The sequence below is a fragment of the Lithobates pipiens genome, unplaced genomic scaffold (genome assembly GCF_037356315.1).
Source record: "Lithobates pipiens isolate NorthernLeopardFrog02 unplaced genomic scaffold, aLitPip1_a1.2 Scaffold_41, whole genome shotgun sequence".
Taxonomy (NCBI): Eukaryota; Metazoa; Chordata; class Amphibia; order Anura; family Ranidae; genus Lithobates; species Lithobates pipiens.
Genome location: NW_027507861.1, coordinates 3,216,671 through 3,244,111, shown reverse-complemented (window position 1 = coordinate 3,244,111; position 27,441 = coordinate 3,216,671). Strand labels below are relative to the sequence as shown.

At 47.2% G+C, this 27,441-nt stretch overlaps 1 protein-coding gene across 1 annotated transcript in view; it reads left to right on the top strand.

Moving 5' to 3' along the window:
• The window catches only part of LOC143956763 (uncharacterized), a 129,640-nt gene that overhangs the window by 50,534 nt on the left and 51,665 nt on the right, over positions 1-27,441 (top strand). The window contains exon 4 of the mRNA XM_077466945.1: positions 25,261-26,029. Coding sequence (XP_077323071.1) covers positions 25,261-26,029 — 769 coding nt within the window. The remainder of the gene's footprint in view (positions 1-25,260; positions 26,030-27,441) is intronic.

The following is a 27,441-nucleotide window of genomic DNA, read 5'->3' as shown; positions in this document are numbered from 1 at the left end:
CAGTTTCCCACGTATCACACTTTTGTGGGCGGCCCATTGGGTGATAAAGGACGTGTCCTGCGTATTATTTTCTATGAAATAATCAGTGAGACATTGCTGGATTTGCAACACTCGGGCAGTGTCAGTCAAAATATTTGGATCTAGTTTCCAGACACGCGATCGTTCTTGAATATCCGGGAAGAGTAGAGTGATCGAAGTGGGGTGATGGTCTGAGAGAACCATGGGTTCAATTGTCGCTTGTGTGAGATATGGAAGATCGGTCTGTGTCAGGAATATATAATCTATTCTTGAGTACCTGTCATGGGGGTTAGAATAAAATGTGAAGTCCTTCTCCGTCGGGTGGAGAGTCCTCCATGTATCGTGTAGAAGAAGAGTTTGGAGAGACAGCTTGATTTGCCTAAGTGCCCTAAAGGGGAGGTGGGAGGATCCTGTGGAAGTATCCATGTGAGGATCTAGGGAGACATTAAAATCGCCCCCTAGTATCAATATGCCAGATTGAAACGTCGTCAGATGGTTTATAATCGTCCTAAAGAACGGAACCTGAGCCGTGTTAGGGCTATATATATTAGCTAGAGTAATAGGTTTGTAGTGTAGGGATCCTTTAATGAACACAAATCTACCTTGGTCGTCTATCATTGAGTCAGTGATTTGAAGGGGGGTGTTTTTAGATACTAGAATGGAGACACCTTTGGTTTTAGAATTGGGGGTGGTTGAATGGTAACCGGTCGGGAAATGGTAGTTGGCAAATTTAGGGACAGATTGCGAACTAAAGTGTGTCTCTTGGATAAAAATAACATCTGCTTTCATAGATTTAATTTGAATTAAAAGTTGGGAGCGCTTCTCTGGGGTGTTCAAACCTTTTGCGTTTAGGGATACTACCTTGAGAGAGGTAGAGCCTGTTGCTCGTAGGGATTTCGGCGGATACATGACGATTGAGAGGGTATTGAATTTATAGAGAAGAGGGCGGCGAGTGGCGGATCTGCAGAAATATTAGTGTAAGAAGGAAAGGGTAAGGGAAGGGGGTGATTTACAAAAAGAGAAAGAGAGGAGAGAGGGGGTGAGGGAACGAGGTCACGTGGAGGATACAAGTATAAGCAGGTAAGTGGGGGGGGACAGGGGAAAACAATTACTGGGGTCAGGAGGTCTAAGTAGAACCTTCCTGACTAGAAACAATACCAGTACGGGTCAGGGAAGTCTCACGGAGATCCCTGTGGTGGAGGGTGGAAGGTGGTCGAGCAAAGATGAGTGTATACTCTATATCCCTTGTATCCCTTGAGGTCAGAAGGGAGTGGGGAGGATACCAATATTGAACAAGACTGAGGACTGTAAAATGGGGAGGGAGCGAGTAGAAAGCAGCACGAGACTGTGGGGGCAGGCTTGTATGTATGTGTATATCTGGGGAATGAGCATCTTAACCGTCAGCAGCTTAGGGGGGCTGGGCTGACAGCTTGAGCTTGGATGGGAGCCTGATGACGTGAAAAAGGAGACCCAGGGTTTCAAATGTAATAGAAATACAAGGTGCTATCCCCTTCCGTAAAGTAGTAGGAATGATATACATCCAGGGACAGAAAGAAATATCAAGCATGTAAAATAAACAAGTACAAGTACCCTAGAATAAGAGAAACAAGATATTTTACATATGCTGCAGTAACAAGGAAATCACATACCATAAACATAGCAATGAATACATTTTGCAGTAAAAATATAACGCTATATAAGACCAGCTACCCTTCTAATAATGAATGAAAGGGGATCTTGCTAACAGTACCAACTTGGAATCGGTAAATAAAGAACATCCGACAACTGGTATGAGGCCCGGCAGCAGGGTTAAGCAAAGTTAGAATAGTGGGAAAAGAGGCAATCTGGAGTATCGAGACAGTACCTGTACTCTTGATAAACGACTAGCTGATCCATCGGGCATAATAGATGATAATGAGTGGGATCGTGCTATTCCAGTCCTCGGAGGTTAGCTGAAGGGTTAGGAAAAAATCCAAAAATAGAATGCTAGAATGTGGACCAATGTATGAGTCAGTGAAGAAGTTTGTCATATATCTTAGCATTGGTCAAACGATAAGTGCAATGTCTGTGAAAAATTGTGGCAGGGAAGGAGTAGGGAGGGTGTGCAGCAGCCACGGGGGAAAAAGAAAAAAGCAAAATGGCTGACGGGTTAACAGCAAAACATGAACAACTGTGAGATCCTTCTCTTACCAATAGAGTCTGGAAAGGTAGCGGTGGACGGAAAGACTTGTAACAACAACACAACTGAGTAAGAGAAAAACCGAGCATGCCTCATGTGGTGAAGATAACTTGGTATGAAGTGTACCGAACTGTGATCCAATGCGTCTTGATGAAATGGAAAGGATCTTTATGATCTCCTTGGTTTCCTATGATCAGGAGAGGCAGTGGGGCTGAGGTTACGTATGTTGCCATGGGCCCTTGGAGAAGAGGCAGGTGGGTGAGCTCTTCTGCGCCTGCCTATGTTAAAATTACCTGCCTCAGCTATGCCTTCCATGGAGTCCACTCTGCGAAGCAAAGGAAGACGGAAGTCACTGTACCAATCGGGAACCTCCATAGGTGGCAAATTAAGGGTGCTGCAGAAGTGTTCCAAATCTTCAGGGACCCTGAGATTGACAGTGTGGCCATTATAGGTGACAGAAAGACAGAGAGGGAATTTCCATCTATAAGGGATTGCACGTGCCCTTAGCAGGTCTAAAATGGGTTTTAGCTCCCTTCTTCTCTGTAAAGTGATTGCTGACAGATCCTGAAATAATTTAATCTCAGCTCCTTGGTGATGTAGTCGACCCCCATTTCTGGCTTTTCTCATAATTTCCTCTTTTAGGAGGTAATCAGCTACACAACAAATAACGTCCCTAGGGGGGTCAGTCTCTCTCCCTCTGGGTCTCAGGGCCCTGTGAATGCGCTCCAAGACAATAGGAGTGTCAGGGGGCCTTTCTAGGAGGCCATTAAAGATGGATGTGACTGCGTGTGTAAGCTGTGTGGGCTCTATGGATTCTGGAAGGCCTCTTACCCGCACATTGTGTCTTCTTCCGCGATTATCGAGGTCTTCCAGATGGCGGTTGATGTCTCTGAGGTGGATAGCGTGGGATTCGGAGACTTGTTGGACGTGGCAAAGGGAGGCGTCATGGCGGGCTTGCGTCTCTTCAATGTCCTCAACCCTCAGGGCCATCGACTGGAAGTCGGCGCGCAGTTCCGCAACTGCAGCTGCAAGGGCTCCTTTGATGTCCGCCGTCATGGCCCGTAGATCCGCGAGGCTAAGTGCCTGCGAAGGTGGTGGGTCAGGAGAGTGCACTTGCGGGCTCCGGCTCCTGGATCTGGGAGCTCCCCTGCCATGCGGAGATGATTCGCGTAGTGCAGCAAGTGGATCGGGCGCCGGGCCTCTAGGCCGCCCCCGAAAGATCTCCGGTATTTGTTGGCCGGCGAGGACGTCTTGGCCCCTGGAAGAGCGGGTGGGTAGTCCCGAGGAGTTTTGTGGCGTACTCCCCATGTTTTCTGTGGGTTAGGTAGCCGCTAGAATGATCGCTGGACCTCCGGGAGAGAGAGCTTCAGCAGCGTGCGTCCATCTTCCTCGGACACCAAGCCACGCCCCTCCGGGATTATGGTTAGGTGTTTGGGACTAGTGGGAGTGGGATTAGGGTTAGGGATTTGGGACTAGTGGGAGTGGGATTATGGTTTGGGTTAGGTGTTTGGGACTAGTGGGAGTGGGATTAGGGTTAGGGATAGGGGTTTGAGAATAGTGAGAGTGGGAATAGGGTTAGGTGTTTGGGACTAGTGGGAGTGGGATTAGGGTTAGGGGTTTGAGACTAGTGAGAGTGGGATTAGGGTTAGGGATTTGGGACTAGTGGGAGTGGGATTAGGGTTAGGGATTTGGGACCAGTGGGAGCTGGATTAGGGTTAGGGATTTGTTACTAGTGGGAGTGGTCTTATGCTTAGGGTTAGAGTTTTGCGACTGGTGGGAGTGGGATTAGGGTTAGGTTTTTGGGAACAGTGGGAGTGGGATTAGGGGTAGGGTTAGGGATTTGCAACGAGTGGGATTAGGGATAGGTTTAGGGATTTGGTTTTAGTGGGAGTGGGATTAGGGTTAGGGGTTTGGGAACAGTGGGAGTGGGATTATGGTTAGGGATTTGGGGCTAGTGGGAGTGGGATTAGGGTTAGGGTTATGGATTTGGTACTAGTGAGAGTGGGATTAAGGTTAGGGGTTTGGGACTACTGGAAGTGGGGTTAGGGTTAGGGGTTTGGGACTAGTGGGAGTGGGATTAGGGTTAGGGATTTGGGACCAGTGGGAGCTGGATTAGGGTTAGGGATTTGCTACTAGTGGGGGTGGTCTTATGCTTAGGGTTAGGGTTTTGCGACTGGTGGGAGTGGGATTAGGGTTAGGTTTTTGGGAACAGTGGGAGTGGGATTAGGGGTAGGGTTAGGGATTTGCAATGAGTGGGATTAGGGATAGGTTTAGGGATTTGGTTTTAGTGGGAGTGGGATTAGGGTTAGGGGTTTGGGAACAGTGGGAGTGGGATTATGGTTAGGGATTTGGGACTAGTGGGAGTGGGATTTGGGTTAGTGGTTTGGGAACAGTGGGATTAGGGTTAGGGATTTGGGACTAGTGGGAGTGGGATTAGGGATAGGGTTAGGGGTTTGTAACTAGTGGGAGTTAGATTAGGGTTAGGGTTAGGGGTTTGGGAACAGTAGGAGTGGTCTTAGAGGTAGGGTTAGGGTTTTGGGACTAGTGGGTATGGGTTTAAGGATTTGGGACTAGTGGGAGTGGGAATAGGGTTAGGGATTTGGGAACAGTGGAAGTGGGATTAGGGGTAGAGTTAGGGATTTGGGACTAGTGGGAGTGGGATTATGGTTAGGGATTTGGGACTAGTGGGAGTGGGGTTAGGGTTAGGGATTTGGGACTAGTGGGAGTGGGATTATGGTTAGTCTTAGGGATTTGGGACTAGTGTGAGTGGGATTAGGGTTTGATTTAGAGGTTTGGGAACAGTGGGAGTGGGATTAGGGGTAGGGTTAGGGATTTGGGACTAGTGGGAGTGGGATTAGGGTTAGAGTTAGGGATTTGGGACTAGTGGGAGTGAGGTTAGGGTTAGGGATTTGGGACTAGTGGAGTGGGGTTATGGTTAGGGATTTGGGACTAGTGGGAGTGGGATTAGGGTTTGATTTAGGGGTTTGGGAACAGTGGGAGTGGGATTATTGATTTTGGACTAGTGGGAGTGGTTTTAGGGTTAGAGTTAGGGATTTGGGACTAGTGGGAGTGGGATTAGGGTTAGGGATTTGGGACTAGTGGGAGTGGGATTATGGTTAGGGTTAGGTGTTTGGGACTAGTGGGAGTGGGATTAGGCTTAGGGTTAGGGGTTTGAGACTAGTGGGAGTGGGATTAGGGTTTGAGACTAGTGAGAGTGGGATTAGGGTTAGGGATTTGGGACTAGTGGGAGTGGGATTAGGGTTAGGGGTTTGAGAACAGTGGGAGTGGGATTAGGGGTAGGGTTAGGGATTTGGGACTAGTGGGAGTGGGATTAGGGGTAGGGTTATGGATTTGGGACTAGTGGGAGTGTGATTAGGGTTAGGGTTATGGATTTGGTACTAGTGAGAGTGGGATTAAGGTTAGGGGTTTGGGACTAGTGGAAGTGGGGTTAGGGTTAGAGATTTGGGACTAGTGGGAGTGGGATTAGGGTTAGGGATTTGGGACCAGTGGGAGCTGGATTAGGGTTAGGGATTTGGAACTAGTGGGAGTGGTCTTATGCTTAGGGTTAGGGTTTTGCGACTGGTGGGAGTGGGATTAGGGTTAGGTTTTTGGGAACAGTGGGAGTGGGATTAGGGGTAGGGTTAGGGATTTGCGACGAGTGGGATTAGGGATAGGTTTAGGGATTTGGTTTTAGTGGGAGTGGGATTAGGGTTAGGGGTTTGGGAACAGTGGGAGTGGGATTATGGTTAGGGATTTGGGACTAGTGGGAGTGGGATTTCGTTTAGTGGTTTGGGAACAGTGGGATTAGGGTTAGGGATTTGGGACTAGTGGGAGTGGGATTAGGGTTAGGGTTAGGGGTTTGTAACTAGTGGGAGTGAGATTAGGGTTAGGGATTTGGGACTAGTGGGAGTGGGATTATGGTTAGGGTTAGCGATTTGTGACTAGTGGGAGTGGGATTAGGGTTTGAATTAGGGGTTTGGGAACAGTGGGAGTGGGATTATTGATTTGGGACTAGTGGGAGTGGATTTGGGGTTAGGGTTAGGGATTTGGGACTAGTGGGAGTGGGATTATGGTTAGGTGTTTTGGACTAGTGGGAGTGGGATTAGGGGTAGGTGTTTGGGACTAGTGGGAGTGGGATTAGGGTTAGGGTTAGGGGTTTGAGAATAGTGAGAGTGGGATTAGGGTTAGGTGTTTGGGACTAGTGGGAGTGGGATTAGGGTTAGGGGTTTGAGACTAGTGAGAGTGGGATTAGGGTTAGGGATTTGGGACTAGTGGGAGTGGGATTAGGGTTAGGGTTATGGGTTTTGAACTAATGGGAGTGGGATTAGGGTTAGGGGTTTGAGAACAGTGGGAGTGGGATTAGGGGTAGGGTTAGGGATTTGGGACTAGTGGGAGTGGGATTAGGGTTAGGGTTATGGATTTGGTACTAGAGAGAGTGGGATTAAAGTTAGGGGTTTGGGACTAGTGGAAGTGGGGTTAGGGTTAGGGGTTTGGGACTAGTGGGAGTGGGATTAGGGTTAGGGATTTGGGACCAGTGGGAGCTGGATTAGGGTTAGGGATTTGTTACTAGTGGGAGTGGTCTTATGCTTAGGGTTAGGGTTTTGCGACTGGTGGGAGTGGGATTAGGGTTAGGTTTTTGGGAACAGTGGGAGTGGGATTAGGGGTAGGGTTAGGGATTTGCAACGAGTGGGATTAGGGATAGGTTTAGGGATTTGGTTTTAGTGGGAGTGGGATTAGGGTTAGGGGTTTGGGAACAGTGGGAGTGGGATTATGGTTAGGGATTTGGGACTAGTGGGAGTGGGATTTGGGTTAGTGGTTTGGGAACAGTGGGATTAGGGTTAGGGGTTTGTAACTAGTGGGAGTGAGATTAGGGTTAGGGTTAGGGATTTGGGACTAGTGGGAGTGGGATTAGGGTTTGATTTAGGGGTTTGGGAACAGTGGGAGTGGGATTATTGATTTGGGACTAGTGGGAGTGGATTTAGGGTTAGGGTTAGGGATTTGGGACTAGTGGGAGTGGGATTATGGTTAGGTGTTTGGGACTAGTGGGAGTGGGATTAGGGTTAGGGATTTGGGACTAGTGGGAGTGGGATTATGGTTTGGGTTAGGTGTTTGGGACTAGTGGGAGTGGGATTAGGGTTAGGGATAGGGGTTTGAGAATAGTGAGAGTGGGATTAGGGTTAGGTGTTTGGGACTAGTGGGAGTGGGATTAGGGTTAGGGGTTTGAGACTAGTGAGAGTGGGATTAGGGTTAGGGATTTGGGACTAGTGGGAGTGGGATTAGGGTTAGGGATTTGGGACCAGTGGGAGCTGGATTAGGGTTAGGGATTTGTTACTAGTGGGAGTGGTCTTATGCTTAGGGTTAGAGTTTTACGACTGGTGGGAGTGGGATTAGGGTTAGGTTTTTGGGAACAGTGATATTAGGGGTAGGGTTAGGGATTTGCAACAAGTGGGATTAGGGATAGGTTTAGGGATTTGGTTTTAGTGGGAGTGGGATTAGGCTTAGGGGTTTGGGAACAGTGGGAGTGGGATTATGGTTAGGGATTTGGGACTAGTGGGAGTGGGATTAGGGTTAGGGTTATGGATTTGGTACTAGTGAGAGTGGGATTAAGGTTAGGGGTTTGGGACTAGTGGAAGTGGGGTTAGGGTTAGGGGTTTGGGACTAGTGGGAGTGGGATTAGGGTTAGGGATTTTGGACCAGTGGGAGCTGGATTAGGGTTAGGGATTTGTTACTAGTGGGAGTGGTCTTATGCTTAGGGTTAGGGTTTTGCGACTGGTGGGAGTGGGATTAGGGTTAGGTTTTTGGGAACAGTGGGAGTGGGATTAGGGGTAGGGTTAGGGATTTGCAACGAGTGGGATTAGGGATAGGTTTAGGGATTTGGTTTTAGTGGGAGTGGGATTAGGGTTAGGGGTTTGGGAACAGTGGGAGTGGGATTATGGTTAGGGATTTGGGACTAGTGGGAGTGGGATTTGGGTTAGTGGTTTGGGAACAGTGGGATTAGGGTTAGGGATTTGGGACTAGTGGGAGTGGGATTAGGGATAGGGTTAGGGGTTTGTAACTAGTGGGAGTTAGATTAGGGTTAGGGTTAGGGGTTTGGGAACAGTAGGAGTGGTCTTAGAGGTAGGGTTAGGGTTTTGGGACTAGTGGGTATGGGTTTAAGGATTTGGGACTAGTGGGAGTGGGAATAGGGTTAGGGATTTGGGAACAGTGGAAGAGGGATTAGGGGTAGAGTTAGGGATTTGGGACTAGTGGGAGTGGGATTATGGTTAGGGATTTGGGACTAGTGGGAGTGGGACTAGGGTTAGGGGTTTGGGACTAGTGGGTGTGGTGTTAGGGATTTGGGACTAGTGGGAGTGGGACTAGGGTTAGGGTTAGGGGTTTGGGAACAGTGGGAGTGGGATTATGGTTAGGGTTAGGGATTTGGGACTAGTGGGAGTGGTATTAGGGTTAGGGGTTTGGGAATAGTAGGAGTGGGCTTAGAGGTAGGGTTAGGGATTTGGGACTAGTGGGATTATTATTTCTCTCCCCAGTAAAATGTTGTGGTTTTTCAGACCTGTGATATGGGAACTATAGGGATCTGGTGAAGCTGCTGTTTGTTTTTATCACATAGGCTTCCTGCACTGGATGAGGAGAGCGCCCCGTATGACCTACTAGAAGAATTCCTAGTTGGATTATTGAAAAAAAATGAGACAATGAAGGTGAAAATGCCACATGATGAGGATACACATACAGTATGTCTATGTAACTGCCAGGTACTTTTTTTTGGCACAGGTATATAGATGATATTTTTCCCTTTTGCATCAGACCTGCCAGTGAATTTAATAATTTTGTGGAGTCATCAGATGATTTTAATTTTGAAGATTAAATATAAATGTAGCAAACTTGTAGTAAATGTCTTGGACTTCTAAATAGTGGTAACAAAAGAAGGTAAGGTTATCAACATAATAAATAGTAAGTCTACAGTGTGCATCAAGTTCTCATCCAAGGCTCCTTAGATGTAGCAATAGTTAAACTTTTTGGACTTTGGAATAGTGGTAAGAAAAGGAGAGACACACTCCTCATTCCAGGCTCCTCATACCACACTCCTCATTCCAGGCTCCTCATACCACACTCCTCATTCCAGGCTCCTCATACCACACTCCTCATTCCAGGCTCCTCATACCACACTCCTCATTCCAGGCTCCTCATACCACACTCCTCATTCCAGGCTCCTCATACCACACTCCTCATCCCAGGACTTCGGAATATTGTTGCTTCTGCCACTGTGGGACATTCCTTACCAAAGATTGCATTGAGTTTCTTTACCCTAGTACTCAACATAGGTACTATTGCATCACTTCCTGACTGCAGAGGGAGAGAATCCTATACATCCTATCCTATCCTGAAAGCAGGAGATTGTGGGACATGTAGTCTAGAAAGCTGGGATTTCAATGGACCTAATGCTGCTGCAAACTACAAGTTCCAGCTGACTGGAGAGAAAAATAATTCTGGGTGAGCAGATAAATAGAACGGTCGGGGGAAGGGGTTCACTCTCTTGGGACATGGGGCCTACAGCTGCAGGGGTGAGAGGCTAGGCTTCCACTTTATCACTTCAATAGCGGGCACACCCCCCTCCTGCCCAGGCCAAGCTTCCAGCGATGTCACACTTTGAATGACAATTACGCGGTCATGTAACTCTGTACACATATGACTTTTTTATCATTTTTCCCACAAATAGAGCTTTATGATGATATGTGATCACCAATGGGTTTTTATTTTTTGCTAAACAAATAAGTAAATAAACAAAAAAAATAAAATAAAAAAGTTTGTCTTTGTTTCTGTCATAGAATTTTGTAAATATATTTTCTCCTTCACTGATGGGAACTGATGAGGAGGCACTAATATACAGGACTGGTGGGCACTATTAGGTGGCACTGATGGTCACTGATAGCTGGCACTGTTGGGCACTAATAGGTGGCACTGATGGGCATCGATAGGTGGCACTAATAGGCAACACTGTGGAGGAGGCACTAACAGCATTGATTGGCATCCCTGATGAACACTGATTGGCATCCCTAATAGGCACTGATTGCCATCACAGGTGGGCACTGGTGGGCATCACTAAAGTGGCTGCACTAATTATCTGTGCAGATCCCCCATCAGGAGAGCTGCTTATTATCTCTCCTCTACTCATGCCCTGTCAGTGTGAATAGAGGAAAGCAGACAATAGGCACTTCCTAGTAGTGCTGTGGTCAGCTGTGATCACAAGGTATAGAGCCTATGTCATAGGCTCTTTACTGTGATTGGAGATGTGGTGTGTTTGAGCGACAACCCACACTACTGATCGGGCCGCACAAATGTCTAGTTCTGCCAGACGTCATATGACATCCAATCAGAAAGGATGAGCCACCACACGGCCGTGATTTTGCTATAGGCCGGGCTGGATGTTGTTAAAATGGCATATTGTTAATCTATTGTACAAATTAATTTTAATTTATAAGAAGATTTATCATAATAAGGACAGAAACACAGCCAAGAAGGCAATGTTCATGTGAAAGATGTTTGATGAATTTGTTTATCTATCTCCACCTTATAGAGGTCTGTGTATAAAATCTTCATTGTGACAATTATCCTCACATTTAGAATGGAAATTGCTGTATTTTCTCTGATATGTAGTTCCTATATGATCAGCGCCACCTAGGGGCCATTATGTGTTTTTTTCCTGGCTGAAATAAAATGCATAACCACCGCTGGGTGGCGATACAGAAATATAGAAATTAGGGATGATTACACAAATAATAATACAGACATTATTAATAAATAATATTAATATTATGAAACAACTTCTACTTCTCAATGTTCTTTTAGGGGTAAGTCAGCAATGAAACAAAAAACCTACTGCAGGTGAAAAAAAAAAGATTATAAATGTACAAAGAAATAACCGCAACAGCTTTGCTACAGACAATGAAATATTACTTCTATTACAGAGAAACTATAAGAACTTCTAATACCACGTACCCACGATCGGACTATCCACCTGTGTGTGGGATCCAGCAGACTTTTTCTTTCCAAAAGTCCGGCGGACTTAGAAAGAAGTTTTGACTCAAAGCCGAGTCCGGGGGACAATCCGCCCGTCTGTGTGCTAGTCCGCTGGACTTTTAAAATGAACCGACTTGCCCACACATGGAATAAAACCCATTAATTTTGAACGCAGCTCCAGGTAGCCGGGACTAGCGAAGGTAGTCAATGTCGCTGCCTCCATTGGCGAGATTGACACCTCGCTGGCCCCATCACCTGGTATGGATTTAAAGGGGAACCCCTACACCAAAAAAACGGCATTGGTGTCCCCCCCAAAGTCCATAGCATACCCTTATCCGAGCATGCAGCCCGGCTGGTCAGGAAAGAGGGTGGGGATGAGTGAGAGCCCCCCTCCTTAGCCGTACCAGCCCACGTGCCCTCAACATGGGGGTGCTTAGGGGAAGGGGGGCCCTGCGGCCCCCCAACCCAAAGCACCTTGTCCCCATGTTGATGAGGACAAGGGCCTCTTCCCGACAGCCCTGGCTGTTGGTTGTTGGGGTCTGTGAGCGTGGGGCTTATCGGAATACAGGAGCCCCATTTAATAAGGGGGCCCCCAGATACCAGCCCCCCACCCTATGTGAATGAGTATGGGGTACAATGTACTCCTACCCATTCACCTGGTGAAAAAAGTGTAAATAAAAAACAACACAAGTTTTTAAATAATTTATTAGACAGCTCCACTGGTCTTCTCTTCTTCTGTCTTGGGGGTCTTCTTGCCAGACTCCTCTGCTATCTTCTGCTCTTTTACTAGATCTTTTACTAGCGGAGGAGCCCGGCTTTCTTCTTCATCACCGCCTCTGTCCGGGGGTCTTCTTCCGACTTCAGAGTCTTGTCCCACCCTTCTGGGGTCTTGTCCCTCTCTTTTGGGGTCTTGTCCCACTCTTCGGTTCTTCTGCTGGGCCTCAGCTATCTTCTTATAGCTCTTTTACTAGCATTGGCCCGGTCTTCTGTCGCCACTGCCTTCTTCTTCCTTGCGATGTTGACACAACACTCTCTCTGGCTGCAATGGCAGGGACGCATTGTGTGGCGATTTATATAGGGACAAAGGGCGGGGTCACTGGGTGATGTCACATGGTGACCCAGCCCCTTATGATGTCACAGTCCCAGAGGATGCTGGGACTGTAACATCATAAGGGGGCAGGGTCACCATGTGACATCACCCAGTGACCCCAACCCCTTGTCCATATATATGTCGCTGCACAACACATCCCTGCCATTGCGGCCAGAGAGAGCATTGTGTCAATATCATAAGGAAGAAGAGAAGAAGAGAAGGAGGTGGCGGAGACAGAAGTCCGGGCCAACACTAGTAAAAGAACTATAAAAAGATAGTGGAGGCCCAACAGAAGAACTGAAGAGTGGGACAAGACCTCAGAAAAGCGGAACAAGACCCCAGAAGAGTGGGACAAGACACTGAAGTCTGCAGTAGATGCCCAGATGGCGGCAACGGCTATGAAGAAAAAAGCCGGGCTCCTCCGCTAGTAAAAGAGCTAGTAAAAGAGCAGAAGATAGAAAGACCATTGGAGTTGTCTAATACATTATTTTAAAAACTTGTGTTGTTTTTTGTTTACACTTTTTTCACCAGGTGAATGGGTAGGGGTACATCATACCCCATACTCATTCACATAGGGTGGAGGTCCGGTATCTGGGGGCCCCTTTATTAAAGGGGGCTCCCGGATTCCGATAACCCCCCGCTCGCAGACCCCAACAACCAACAGCCAGGGTTGTCGGGAAGAGGCCCTTGTCCTCAATAACATGGGGACAAGGTGCTTTTAAGGTGGGGGCCACAGGGCCCCCCTTCCCCAAAGCACCCCCATGTTGAGGGTACGTGGCCTGGTATGGCTCAGGAGGGGGAGCACTCACTCATCCTCACCCCTTTCTTTTTCTTTGTGTGTGGGCAAGTCCGTTCATTTCAAAAGTCTGGTCATGTGTGGGCAGGTCCGCTCATTCGTTAAGTCCGGCGGACCTCAGCTGCAAAGTCTGGCAATTTATCTGCCGGATTAAGTCTGCCGGATAGTCTGATCGTGTGTACGCGGCATAAGAGGCATAAAACCATAGTGGTTACTAGAAGGAAAAAAACACCATCTGTTGTTACAGACTATGGTATCGGGGTACAGTGATGTGGGGGGTCAGACAACACATGGGGAATCATCTGCTGTTGTATATGCACAGAAATCACCCAGCACACTGGCAGATTTCAGGAGAACCCTAAGTTCCCAGCCTAGACAGGGGTAACAGCTGTATAACAGCACACACACACTATTCTCCCACCACTGCCACACACATGACAAGGATGGAAGCCACGGGAACTAGAAAACCAGGAGAGGACCTTGTATGGTGGGGGAGGGAAGGAGAGGGAAATCATTGTTAGTCAGTAATACCAGCTGTGATAGACTTGGCAAAGCCTGCAATACCTCTGCCCACCACTAGAGGCAGACTTCGCCCATATCTAACTGGCTGACCACACAGACAAGAGCAGTCTAGTAATCAGCACACACTTCTAGGGTTCCTCAGACTCCCCTACAAGATAGAATTCTTGTGTTACTTACTCTTCCCACTATCTATGTACACCCCTACACCAGACACAACATGGGGGGCAGTGAGGGAAGTGGGGTGAACAGGGAGGCAGCTGGGGGGAGAGGGAAGTAGATGAGAAAGTGGGGGAGAGGGAAGTAGATGGTAAAGTGAGGGGAGAGGGAAGTAGATGGGAAACGGGGATGCAGTTGGGGGAATAGAGAAGTGGGGGTAGGTGGACAGTGAGAGGTAGGTGTTAAGAAATAATGACCACTGTCCATGGTCATTGTTTGGGGGATACCTTCTTTTGTTATCAGTTGATTTAAAAAAAAGATGATCACTGAGAGGAAATGTTGGGCATTGGTGCTTAATGTAAAAAAGGGGGACTTAGTGAGGAGCAAGGGAAGACAGAGGTGCTCAGTGAAGAAATAAGTGGTATTGGACTGGTGCTCAATGATGGGATGGTGGGCAGTGAGGGTACAGATGGGTGGAGAGGGGAGCAGCAGGGAGACAGAGGGGTGGACAGGGGGCAGTAGGGGGCACATGGAAGGACAAGGGGCAGTAGGGGGACACATTAGAGGAAAGGGGGCAGTAGGAGGACACATGTGAGGACAGGGGGCAGTAGGTGGACACATGGGAGGACAGGGGGGCAGTAGGGGGACACATGGGAGGACAGGGGGCAGTAGGGGGACACATGGGAGGACAGGGGGCAGTAGGGAGACACATGGGAGGACAAGGGGGCTGTAGGGAGACACATGGGAGGACAAAAGGGAAGTAAGGGGACACATGGGAGGACAAGGGGCAATAGAGAGACAAAGATGTAGGCAGGGGTACAGAGGGGTAGATGGGGCAGTGGGTGAGACAAAAGGGCTTGGTAGAGGGCAGTGGGGGGCACAGGGGTAGTTAGGGGACAGAGGTGTGGGCAAGGGGCAGTGGGAGAACAGATGAGTGGATGGGGTGCAGTGGGGTGAATTGGGAAAAAATAATACCTGGCTGATGATGTCCTGTTCAAGGGGTTGATGTGGAGCTCCTCTGATGAGTCTTCTATGGTTGGGGGTCCTCTCGGATGGTCCCTCTTGGCTCCTCTGATGAGTCTTCTATGGTTGGGGTCCTCTCGGATGGTCCCTCTTGGCTCCTCTGATGAATTTTCTATGGTTGGGGTCCTCTTGGATGGTCCCTCTTGGCTCCTCTGATGAGTCTTCCATGGTTGGGGTCCTCTCGGATGGTTCCTCTTGGCACTTCGGATGAGTCTTCTATGGTCGGGTGACTTTTGACTCTTCCCAGCACAGTGACTGGACATGAAGGGGGAAATCTCTCCCAAATCTCGGCTTCCTTCTGCTCACAAGTCTCCACAATCAGGGGAAAGCTCTGTGTCTCCGATGGAAGATGGAGGATTCTTGTCCTGGCTCAGAGGTGTGAAGGCCGTTCTGTGTCTGCACTACGGATCTAGAAAGATTCCTCCAATCTCATTGTGAGCCAGCTTCCTCACAGGGGGCCCCTCCCCCACAGAAGCCCTGGGGCCACCCTGACTACAATCTCACGGCGGGGGAGGGGGATTCACAAACAGGACCCCTCCCTCTATTCTCTGGGATGACACAATAGAATCTCATTCCAGATTGGTCATATGAAGAAGGTTTGTTGGATGTTCTTCTGGTTAGTGGAGGGAAATCAATGTTGATTATTGAGTGCAGTGAGGAGAAGATTGGGAGGAGCAGGATGGGGAATGTTTCTCCAAGGAATGAATTTCTAGCAGTGAATGTGGTTTTCATTCAGTAAATTCCATTCATTCCAAAATGAGATGATCAAAGGAAATGAAATGTTGAACTCCTTCTGAGCGCCATTCATCAATCCATGGAATGTAGTGAGAAGATTTCTCCAAATTCTCCTTCAATAATCTCCTAGTGTATGAGGAGCTTTGCCTTTCTTGTGTCCTCTTCCTTCCTCCGCTGATCACACTGGTGTCTTCAGAGAGATCCGGAGCTGAGCTCTCACATCTCTCAGGACTCTCATATTGCACCCACCGGGGGATCACCTCATACACTTCATCTTCTACATGTGCTGGACGCCATGACACTCATTTCTTGGGGAAAACTTTCTCCCGGAGATCTTGGAGGAGATGAAAGGAATGTTGTACGAGGCATGTGTGAGACGAGGCACATGACATCACACGCTCCATCTTCTGCATGCGCGGTATAATGTACATTTACATAATGGTGGTGTGGGGGAGGGGACACAGGCTGCACAGAGGTACAATAAGTGATTTGGAAGGGATTGGATGGGTTTTGATCCATGTATTGGCTTGCTGGTTGTACACAGGTCAGTCTATTGATCGATTTGTGTACAATCAGTCAGTCAGGTTTTACCTGAATGATCAACACCACCGGCTATAGGCAACACACCAGTCATTGTATTCTGATGGAGGGGGAGGGTCTCCACTGTCAGAACACAATAGCACAGCGGGAGGGATTCCCCCATCCCCCTCCAATGTGTGGGAAATGTACATTCTACACGCTGTTTGAATTAAACAAAAATACTCCTCTATGTCCAGGATAAGGATGTCCATATACATTCCAATCTGATTGTACAATCTCTGTTCTGTGAGCCTTGTCCCTCCCCTTGTCATATCAATAATGATAACTGAACCAATAATGATTCAATGAGAGCGGAGGGGAGGATAGAAGAGGAGACCATAGGGGGCAGTGTAGTGTCACAATGTGGGGTCATCATAATGGAGGGAGGAACTATGGAGGACAATGTGGGGTCACTTCTGGAAAAAGAAAGAGGAACCAATGGGAACAATTTGGGGTCACTATTTTGAGGGGGATCATGGGGAACAATGTCCAGTCACTATGGGGGAGGGGCAGTGCAGGGAACATAGGAGGGGGTGACAAGGTACATATTGGGGGATTCTGGAACAGAAATCTATTTCTTTTAATGTTTCCAAAGCAATGTAATAGAAGGAAACACCCAAACCTTCCATTCAGTGTGTATGGGATCGGGCAGATCCTTGTACTATGTAGATGATGGAAAGGAGATTGTACAATCAGATTGTATAGTGTATGGTCACCTTTAGGGCTCATTCACACCAACAATTAATCTGGCCATACACGAGGAGATTTTCAAATGAACGTCCGTACAAACTTCCATATGACAATTCTCATCAGTACATTCAATGACTCCCATGGTGAATGTCCTTTGTGCTTGGAATGTCCCGTGTGTTTGGAATGATGGACTTTCCGGAATGAAATCTCATTCACTGCTAGAAATTTCTTCATTCCAGAAACATTTTCCATCCGACTCCTTCCAATTTCCTCATCACCGCCATCACACACTTCCATTTCCCTCCACTAACCAGAAGAGAATGGAGGGAAGGATCTTCCAATGAAAAGATTGGAAGGAGATTGTACGAGTGTATGGGCAGCTGAACAAGGCGATGCTCCCGATGTTCTATGGCTTCCGTCACCATCACAGAAAACAATGTGAGGTTGTATTGTTTGTGCCGAGCGTTCCCACACCTTGTATAATATTACAAAGAGCCCATAGAATTCTATAGAAGAGAGCCTAACACTTCATTACACCGCACCACAGCGCCCCCACACTGCACACCAGAGAACACGCATTATACACACAATAACATGGGCTGTGTGCTATGACTGAGCCCCAATGTTACCTCCCCTCCCCCTCTACTGGAATTGTCCAATTCTGTCCTCTAATATTAGAGAGAGTGTCTGCTGTACTTCTCGTTACATGTAACTGCCCCTCCCCCATACACAGCCCTCCCCTCCCCCATACACATCCCTCCCCCATACACAGCCTCCCCCTCCCCCATACACAGCCCTCCCAGACTTCTCACCCCTCCCCCATACACAGCCCTCCCAGACTTCTCACCCCTCCCCCATACACATCCCTCCATTTAACAAAAACTTATAACAACTTGTCTGCTTTCTCTGCGCAAACAGATTCCAACAAATAACCTCACATGTCACTTCCCTCCCTCATACACTCCCTATAGATCACCTCCCCCTCCCCCACACAAATGATCAATTTATCCAACTGTCCATCCAGAGCCTCTGGTTTATAGACCGGATACATCCTAAATATAGAACCATTTATCCAACTATAAAATAAAAAAAGCTGCGCTATAAAAATAAAAAAATAAAAAATAAAATGAAATAAAAATAGCCCATATACTGCGCCAAACCAATTGTATCCAAAATCGTAGTCACAGGTATATAAAGATGTATTAAAGTCTCTGATTAATGAAGAGCGCAGTGCACATGCATGAAATCCAAAAGTGTGTCTTGTTTCTCTCTATATTTATCCAACTATAGTGTCATCCCAGAGAATGGAGGGAGGGGTCCTCTTTGTGAAACCCCCTCCCCCGCACTGTGATTGTAGTCAGCATGGCCCCAGGGCATCTGTGGGGGAGGGGCTCCCTGTGAGGAAGCTGGCTCACAATGTGATTGGAGTCTTCCCAGATCTGTAGTGCAGACAAAGAACGTCCCTCACACCTCTCAGCCAGGACAAGAAGCCTCCATCTTCCATCGGGGACACGGAGGAGAGACAGAGAAGATCCTCACACAGGTCAGAGCAGAATCAGCTTCATGTCTACAGTCTGCACATTGCAGGCCTAGGACCCCCACAAGGTGGAAAGACACTTTAAGGAGAACTTTCCTCTGATTGTGGGCAACTTTTGAGCAGGAGGAAGAGGAGCCAAGAGTTGGAAGAGATTTCCCCCTTCATCTCCAGTCAGAAGTCACCCGACCATAGAAGACTCATCAGAGGAACCAAGAGGGACCAGCCGAGAGGTCCCCAACCATAGAAGACTCATCAGAGGAGCCAAGAGGGACCATCCGAGAGTACCCCAACTATAGAAGACTCATCAGAGGAACCAAGAGGGACCATCCGAGAGGACCCCAACCATAGAAGACTCATCAGAGGAACCAAGAGGTACTATCCGAGAGGATCCCAACCATAGAAGACTCATCAGAGGAACCAAGAGGGACCATCCGAGAGGACCCTAAACATAGAAGACTCATCAGAGGAGCTTCACATCAACCTCCAGACCAGGACGCCATGAGCCAGGTATTCATCTCCCACTGAGCACCACTACCTTCCCATCCACCACTGCCTTCCTGTTAAGCTCCTTGTTTCTCCACTGCATCCCTGTTTACCCCTCTGCCCCCTATCCAACCCCTGTCCCTCACTTTCTCCTATCCAGCCCTCTGTCCTCCCGACTCCCCCTTCCCAACTTCACCACCCCTCTGTCCCTTTATTGTCCCTTTTCCACACTTCTGCCCCCCCCATTTACCGTCCTACCCCCCCCCCCACTTTCCCCTGTCCAGCCACTGAGCAGCAGTGCCTACTGTCTCTCTATTGAGAACTTCTTACACCCTTGCTCCTTCCCCCTTTTTCCTACTAATCACTAATGCCCATCATTCCCCCCAGTGAACACAATTTTTTTTAATCAACTGATATTAATAGTGGGCATTCCCCCCCCACACACACACACACTGTCCACAAAAAACAGGCATTTATCCCTCTTTTTCCCTCTCCCCCCACTTCCTCGTCTACTTCCCTCTCCCCCACTTTCCCATCTACTTCCCTCTCCCCCACCTCCCCATCTACTTCCCTCTCCCCCACCTCCCCATCTACTTCCCTCTCCCCCCACTTCCTCGTCTACTTCCCTCTCCCCCACTTTCCCATCTACTTCCCTCTCCCCCACTTTCCGATCTACTTCCCTCTCCCCCATTTTCCCATGTACTTCCCTCTCCCCCACCTCCCCATCTACTTCCCTCTCCCCCCACTTCCTCATCTTCTTCCCTCCCCCCTCACTTCCCCATCAACTTCCCTCTCACCCCACTTCCCTGTCTACTTCCCTCTCCCCCCACTTTTCCATCTACTAACCTCACCCTCACTTCCCCGTCTACTTTCCCCCACCTGCAGACCCCCACAACCACCGGCCAAGGGTTTTGGGATGAGGCCCAATTTGGGGACAAGATGTTTTGGGGGGACCCCAAGAAACCCTCTCAATGTTGAGGGCATGTATCCTGGTACGGTTCAGGAGGATGGGCGCTCTCTTGTCCCTCCCCTTTTTCCTGCAGCCTGCCAGGTTGCGTGCTCGGATAAGGGTCTGGTATGGATTTTGTTGGGACCCCACGCCATTTTATTTTTATTTTGGGGCGGGGTTCCCCTTAAAATCCATACCAGACCTTAAGGGCCTGGTAATGGACTGCCGGGGGGGGACCCACACCATTTTTTTTTTCAATGATTTTTATGGATATCTCCGGTAATACATTACAGCCACAAGCAATTTTAAATTCAAATTTTTCCTTTATAAACACGGGAAAGATGCCCTACTTTACAGGCAGACTAAGGGGACCCCCCAGGCACGATATTTAAAGGAATATTTCAGTTTTATTGTTTCACTTTAAGCATTATTAAAATCACTGCCCCCGAAACAAAACTGACATTTTTAAAACTTTTTTGAGGGGCAGGACCCGGGTCCCCAAACACTTTTTATGACAATAGCTTGAATATAAGCCTTTAAAATTAGCACTTTCAATTTCTCATGTTCGTGTCCCATAGACTTTTGCCTGTTCGCAAGTTCTGGTGCGAACCGAACCGGGGGGAGTGTTCGACTCACCCCTAATGATAACTATTCATGCTCTTTATTATTGTATATATTAGATAGATGGTTAGGATATAAGGCTGATGTTTATATTTCCCTCAATTGTTTGGGTGGTATACCACACATACATTGTACATAATGTCTGATATTTATCTGCCTTGTGTGAACTACCATTCACTTATATATATGTTACATATAATTATTTCATGTGGTATCCCCCTTGTATTACTGTGATTATTATTCCTTTCTTTGTTTCCCCTCCCATCCCAGCTTTTGCCAGGACATTCACTCTCAGACTTGAGGGCTCAAATTATTATTTTTTTCTGCAAAACTACAAGATGTAGTTTCCTAGGCAGGGGGAGGATGTAGCACCTTGATGTTTAGGCAGAGCTGCTCCTAAATTTATTTGCCGAGTGATAGATGCCATGACCAATTGTTAGGGGCATAGGTGTGCACACAGGGTGTGTCGGGTGTGTCTGGGCACATCCTAATCACCCCATGTGCATTAGCATTATCCAGGAGCAGCACCATGTGGGTGGTTGAGGGTGCCAGTGGCCAGTGTAAATGCCCCCATTATATTAAAGTCTAGGTTCAACCTTAGGAACACATTACATCTGTATTTAGGGTGTACCGTAATATGCTCTCAATCAACTGTCTCCCACCATCAGAGCACCCTTCCTGTGACAGCATGTGGCGTTCATGTGTGTTTGAACTTTGGAGTGCACACCCTAATGCAATAGGCTGCGCACACACCTATGGTTAGGGGTCAATTGATCTCACCCTAATTCTGGATTTGCTGCACCTCTCTCTCCTGGAACTAGGTGGCCGGGTATCTGGTGGCATTAGATAAGTCAAGGGCATTGCAAGGAAAAATTAGGAATAGATATGGTGTCTCAACCAATGGGCAGGAATTTTCTTGAATCCCTTGGCCTGCTGGGAGAGCCTATTTATTTGGGTGAGGTCAGGTGATCGGTGTTCTGTGCCACCTGGATGGCTGTCTGGGTGGATGTGTGTTGTGCTGCCCCGGGCTGCTTGGCCAGAGCCTGAGGCCTATCCCGGGGACATCTGGCTGCTAGGCTGTCTGAGGGCCTATCCATAAAGAAGAGAGCAGCATAGGGTTGGGATGGCGGCTTGCAGTCCAACCAGAAGTGACGGTTCTGATGGCTGGAGAACCAGTCATGGACGGAGGTAGAGGGGAAGCTGTCACCACTAAGGGACCATCCACCTTATTACCAGGGACCAATGTGAGTAGCTGAAGCAAGTACCACAGCAGCATTCTCACCAACCGGGGACAGTGAAGAATTGGGAAACTTCACCAGGTTTCAAGCCAGGGACCCAACCAGCGGAGGTGATGCTTGCAGAGAAGCCTTGTGTGTCAAGCCAGGGACCGAGCCAGCCAGTGAGGTGACACTTGAGGGGTATCTGTGAGTGCCAAGCTAGGGACCCAGCAGGGAGGCGGGGGTGACTCTTGAGGAAGATACTGAGTGAGAAGGTTGGAAGAGCTCAGGGGTTTCAGTGGCGGTGGATCAGCAAGTCCAGTGAGAGAGACTGGGAGATCAGTGGAGTGAAGATCTACAAAAGGAGATTGTAGAGGAAATAAAGAAGTTTGTTACAACTTGTGTTAGAAACTATTATAAGACTGTTGCCATAGGAGATGACTTCCTTACTCGTGCAGATGTGGTGTCTTGCTGGATGCCTTTCCCTGCACGGTTGTCTACCTATAGAAGTCTCAGAGTCTGCCAATTAACATTGCAACTACTAAGGGTGTCCTGGCCCTAACCCTCTCTCCCACAGTTCTGTTCAAAAAAACAATAAATCTCTTGGCATTCAAGAAGTGTCTGGTGCCCATTAATCTACTTTATTTTGCACCCACCATGTCTCATAACCCACTCTGCATAGAAGGATGTCAGCTGTGCCTAACTCTGGAGGGTCTCATTAGACCAAAGGGGGCCCGGGACCTTACTACATTATAATTGATGTCATTTTTATTATATTTTCAGAGTGGAAACCTCAGTGATTCTGAAGTTGATGTTAAAGAAGAGATAAAAGAAGAGGATGATGTGGAGGATGGGGTGATGGAGGAGTCAAAGTTCCTAAAAGAACACAAAGATCTGTACCAGGACACCATGGTGGAGACATCCAGCTACATGAACCCCCCAGAGAGATGTCACCATCCTCTGTATTCCCGGGATTCCACACAGGAAGATCTCACCATCCCTCATTATTACAAGGTTGGTGGGATGGAGCATCTAGAACATGGATGGAGATGTGTGGATTTTATATCTGTGATGTCACAGTAATAAATCTTCTATCTTACAGATGATATTTTCTCTCATTTTCCTGATTTAGAGTGGAGATCCAATCGATATAGAATTTGAGGTGAAATCAGAAGAAGAAGAGAGGTATGTGAGGGATGATCAGCAGTCTATGGAGGAGGATGGAATAACGGGGACACTTATAGAGGAGGACACTCCTACAGAGATCAGCACAGGTGGGTCATTAACACGAAATCCATTCCTCCACCCATACTGCTCACTGATTGGTCCAGAGTAGGGCGGGGGCTGGGTGATATCAGCCTGTAATCCCCTGGTCACTTTCCTGAGCTGTGTTCCCCGTCCTGTATTCCTGGATTTCTCTCGGATAATCTTCCTTCTCTGTGCTGCAGACACAGTTCATGTATCTAGGATGGATTTATGGAGATTCGGGGGGTTCAGCTGGCAGCAAAATGTTGATTTTCTCTATAGGTGTTGCTTGTCTTAGACATCTGGGGATTGTGTCTTCGGTCTTCTGTCCCATCCCCGGATCTAGCGAGATCTCTGACAGAGGAATTCTCCCGGGGTTACTAATTCTGTTGTTTGCTGGCAGTGCCGGGTGGAGGGATATGTCTGTATAGCAGAGGTAGGTAACCTTAACGAGGTGGAGACCTACCTGAACAACATGGATGAGTCAAAGATCACCAGGCACAGTATTGCCCAGTGTCACCTCCTCAAACCTGAGTTATCCCTCTAATTGCCATACTACTGTGTCACAATAGTGTGCATTGCACCGCAATCATGGGTGTAAATCAGGTGGTGAGGAGGCAACATATCACCTCCTCACCACCTGTCAACACACAGTTGGATCGCTTTTCAGAGGAGCAGCAGTGTACTACCTGCCAATTTTACCAATTTAAGTAAATAAGGGCATTATGGAGGAGCCCCACAACTTCATGCTTCTGTAAGGTCCAAGGGGTTAAAGCAGGTGGTGAGAAAGCAACAATTCTGCCTGCTTTAACCCCTTTTCTTCTGTACTGCACATGGTTGCAGGGCACTTGCATAGTGGCCTCATCCACATGAATGGGTTATGCTTGGTAGGTGCGACACCCACATACTATGAGACCCACCAACCACCAACCCTGTCACCCACCAACCATATCACCCACCAACCATGACACCCACCAACTACCAATCATGACTCCCACCAACCATGACACCCACCAACCATGACACCCACCAACCACCAACCATGACACCCACCAACCACGACACCCACCATCTATGACACCCACCAACCATGACACCCACCAACCACCAACCATGACACCCACCAACCACCAACCATGACACCCACCAACCACGACACCCACCATCTATGACACCCACCAACCATGACAATGCATGTGGTCAGCAAGCCCAGACCGAGATCTACCAGTCACGTGGGCGTGATCTACAGGTTGCTGACCCCCGCTGTATAGTCTCAGCCCCGAGACAAGAAGAACTCTCCACATAGTATAGATCTATAACATCTCTCACTTTATTACATAGAAATATCTGTCACACACATCGGTAGACATGCACAGTGTATCTCCTCAGCGCTCGGTCCAGCCGCAATGGGCGTGATGACGTTAGATTGTTATGCTCCGCCCAATGTGTAGACATCACATTAGGGATTGAATCCGTGATCAAGCCCCTGATGACCTCATCTGTGGTGCGTTTTATTTGTATATGATTTAAAGGGCCAGCGCTGCATATTTTGGAGGAATTCTGTTATACCTCATATCTGGGTATTATGTGAGCAGCTTCCTGATTACTTATTTCATTTCAGGGTGGAATCAGATTATAGTGGTTTGATTTTATATCTGATGATGTGATTGGAGGACAGACTTCTACATATTGATAATAATGAGATAACATCCTCCAACTTTGGACCCTTAAACAGAAAGTGATAATGAGGGAGGAGTCAATAAGCCAATGATGGGGGTCTTCAGGATCAGTCCAGTCCTCATCTTGGTTGTTCTCCCCCCATCCTCACTCTCTGACCTCTGGTGGGGCTCAGCCCCGCTGTTATTCATGACTAAATCAGGGAGTTCAGGACTTCTTGTGTTGGGAAGATGGCAATGAGTGATAGAGGGGGAGGGGACACTCGTCCTATAATCCCCTCATCACTGTCACTCCTATAATAGACAGTTCTCGTTGTGTCCTCACTCTCTGACTAAGGTCCATGAATAAAGAAATGATCTGGTAGGAGATCAGAGGACCCATTTACTAGTTACCTTGAGGGGGGAATTGTAAGATCCTCAGAGACAAAGCTGCCTGATGTGGGCGGAGTCCTGGTTTAGGGGAACCAATCAGCTCATGTCTAGTAATAATCTTTGTATTTCTATTTTAGTAGATGGACGGGAGATGAGGAAAACCTCAGAGGATTGTCTCACTTTGTCTCCAGACTGTGAAGTAGAAGATGAGGACATCACACAGTATAGTCCAGGAGAAAACCCGACCACCTCAAATGTCCATCCGGCACCACACAGTGTAGATGGACCATCGTCTTCCTCTGATCCTGAGGAACCTCAGACTGTGCGGGACGGGGCCGTCCTTCCAACAGAGAAGAGGTTTTCCTGTACTGAGTGTGGGAAGTGTTTCCATCATAAATGTCATCTTTATGTGCATAAAAGATCTCACACAGGAGAGAAACCGTATTCCTGTACTGAGTGCGGGAAATGTTTTTCAAGGAAGTCCAATCTTTCCACACATCAGAGATCTCACACGGGGGAGAAGCCGTATTCCTGTTCTGAGTGCGGGAAATGTTTTTCACAGAAGCAAGGTCTTTTCACACATCAGAGATCTCACACAGGAGAGAAGCCGTATTCCTGTCCTGAGTGTGGGAAATGTTTTTCAAGGAAGTTCTATCTTTCCACACATCAGAGATCTCACACGGGGGAGAAGCCGTATTCCTGTCCTGAGTGTGGGAAATGTTTTTCAAGGAAGTCCCATCTTTCCACACATCAGAGATCTCACACGGGTGAGAAGCCGTATTCCTGTCCTGAGTGCGGGAAATGTTTTTCAGTGAAGTCTGATCTTTACAATCATCAGAGATCTCACACGGGGGAGAAGCCGTATTCCTGTCCTGAGTGCGGGAAATGTTTTTCAATGAAGTCCAGTCTTTCCACACATCAGAGATCTCACACGGGGGAGAAGCCGTATTCCTGTCCTGAGTGTGGGAAATGTTTTTCACAGAAGGCTAATCTTTCCACACATCAGAGATCTCACACGGGGGAGAAGCCGTATTCCTGTCCTGAGTGCGGGAAATGTTTTTCAGTGAAGTCCAGTCTTTCCACACATCAGAGATCTCACACAGGGGAGAAGCTGTATTCCTGTCCTGAGTGAGTGAAATGTTCCTCACTGAAGTCCTGTCTTCCTGAACATCAGGGATCCCACACAACCCTTGAGGTGTATTAGTGCCTTGAGTGCGGGAAATGTCTTCTATATGAATGTTGTTGGACATCACAGGTCTCATGTGGGGAAGAAGCACACCCTGATATACACCTCAGATATACTCCATGGCTGATCTCATCATATAAGAAGCAGGGGGATATATGTGTGGGGAGTGTGTGAAGGGGGTGTGAGTCCCTGGATGTCCTTTATTATTGGCACGTGCACAGGGAGGACTTGTCTCACAAATATCCCACTTATATTGTGTTTTATCACTCCATGTCAATGTGATATGTCTATATAAACAAGGATGGACAATGTCACTTGTCATTTGTAACACTTTGTATTTTGTAACTGATTGTTCAATATGAGAACTTCCAATAAAAATGATTAAAATATAAAAATGGAGTCATTGCCTTTCATTGATATGTGATGTAAGCTTTGCAAACACTCAGTGTTCTCATTTATTTAATTGTTGAATGAATATGAGAAGAATTCACCCAGCTGTGATGAATGTTGTCCATATTTTATCTCATACAGTGATTTCCTATGACCATTGGCTCCCTCTAGTGGCCATAATGCGGTATTGTTGTGTTTTTACTAATGTAAGCCTTTTATGAAAAATACTTCATTATGGCCACTAGATGGAGCTGACCATCATAGGAAATCACTTTGTTAACCACTTCAGCTCTGGAAGGTTTTCCCCCTTCATGACCAGGCCATTTTTATTTGAATTTAACTCCGTGCTAAATAGCATTGGAAATTGTGTGGTTATGCAAAACTTTTCTACATTTTTTTTACAATATATATATATATATAAATATAATCAAATATTTTATTGTTGCTATTATTATTATTATTATTATTATTATTATTTAAAAAAAATCTAATTTCATCATAAATTTTGGCTACTTGTCTTTGATAATAACAAAAAATCCCAATAGATGTATATTAATTGGTTTGTGTGAAAGTTGTAGCTTCTTTTTTTTTTATAATTTTTATTGAAAGATTTGTCAAATACAATTCTAGATATACTTTTGTACAATATTCAGAAGCTTTTTAATCAGTGGTACATTGAAGGAGAACATAGTGGGACATTATCCAGCATCTATTTGGTAACATGGTAGTGTGCGTCATTGTTTATGACAGCGGAGTTTTATACAACTTACATTATGGATCAGAACAGCATCTAACTTTATATTGTATCTTAGTAACCAGAAAACCAAAATTCCAGATAACAAGGGGTGTGACGTAATTTGTCTAATGTTGATCCAAGGTGCCCACTGGGCGTAAAAACGTGGAGACTTTCCTTCTGTCGTGGCCGTAATCTGCTCATATTTGAAAGTTTCATCTACTTTTTT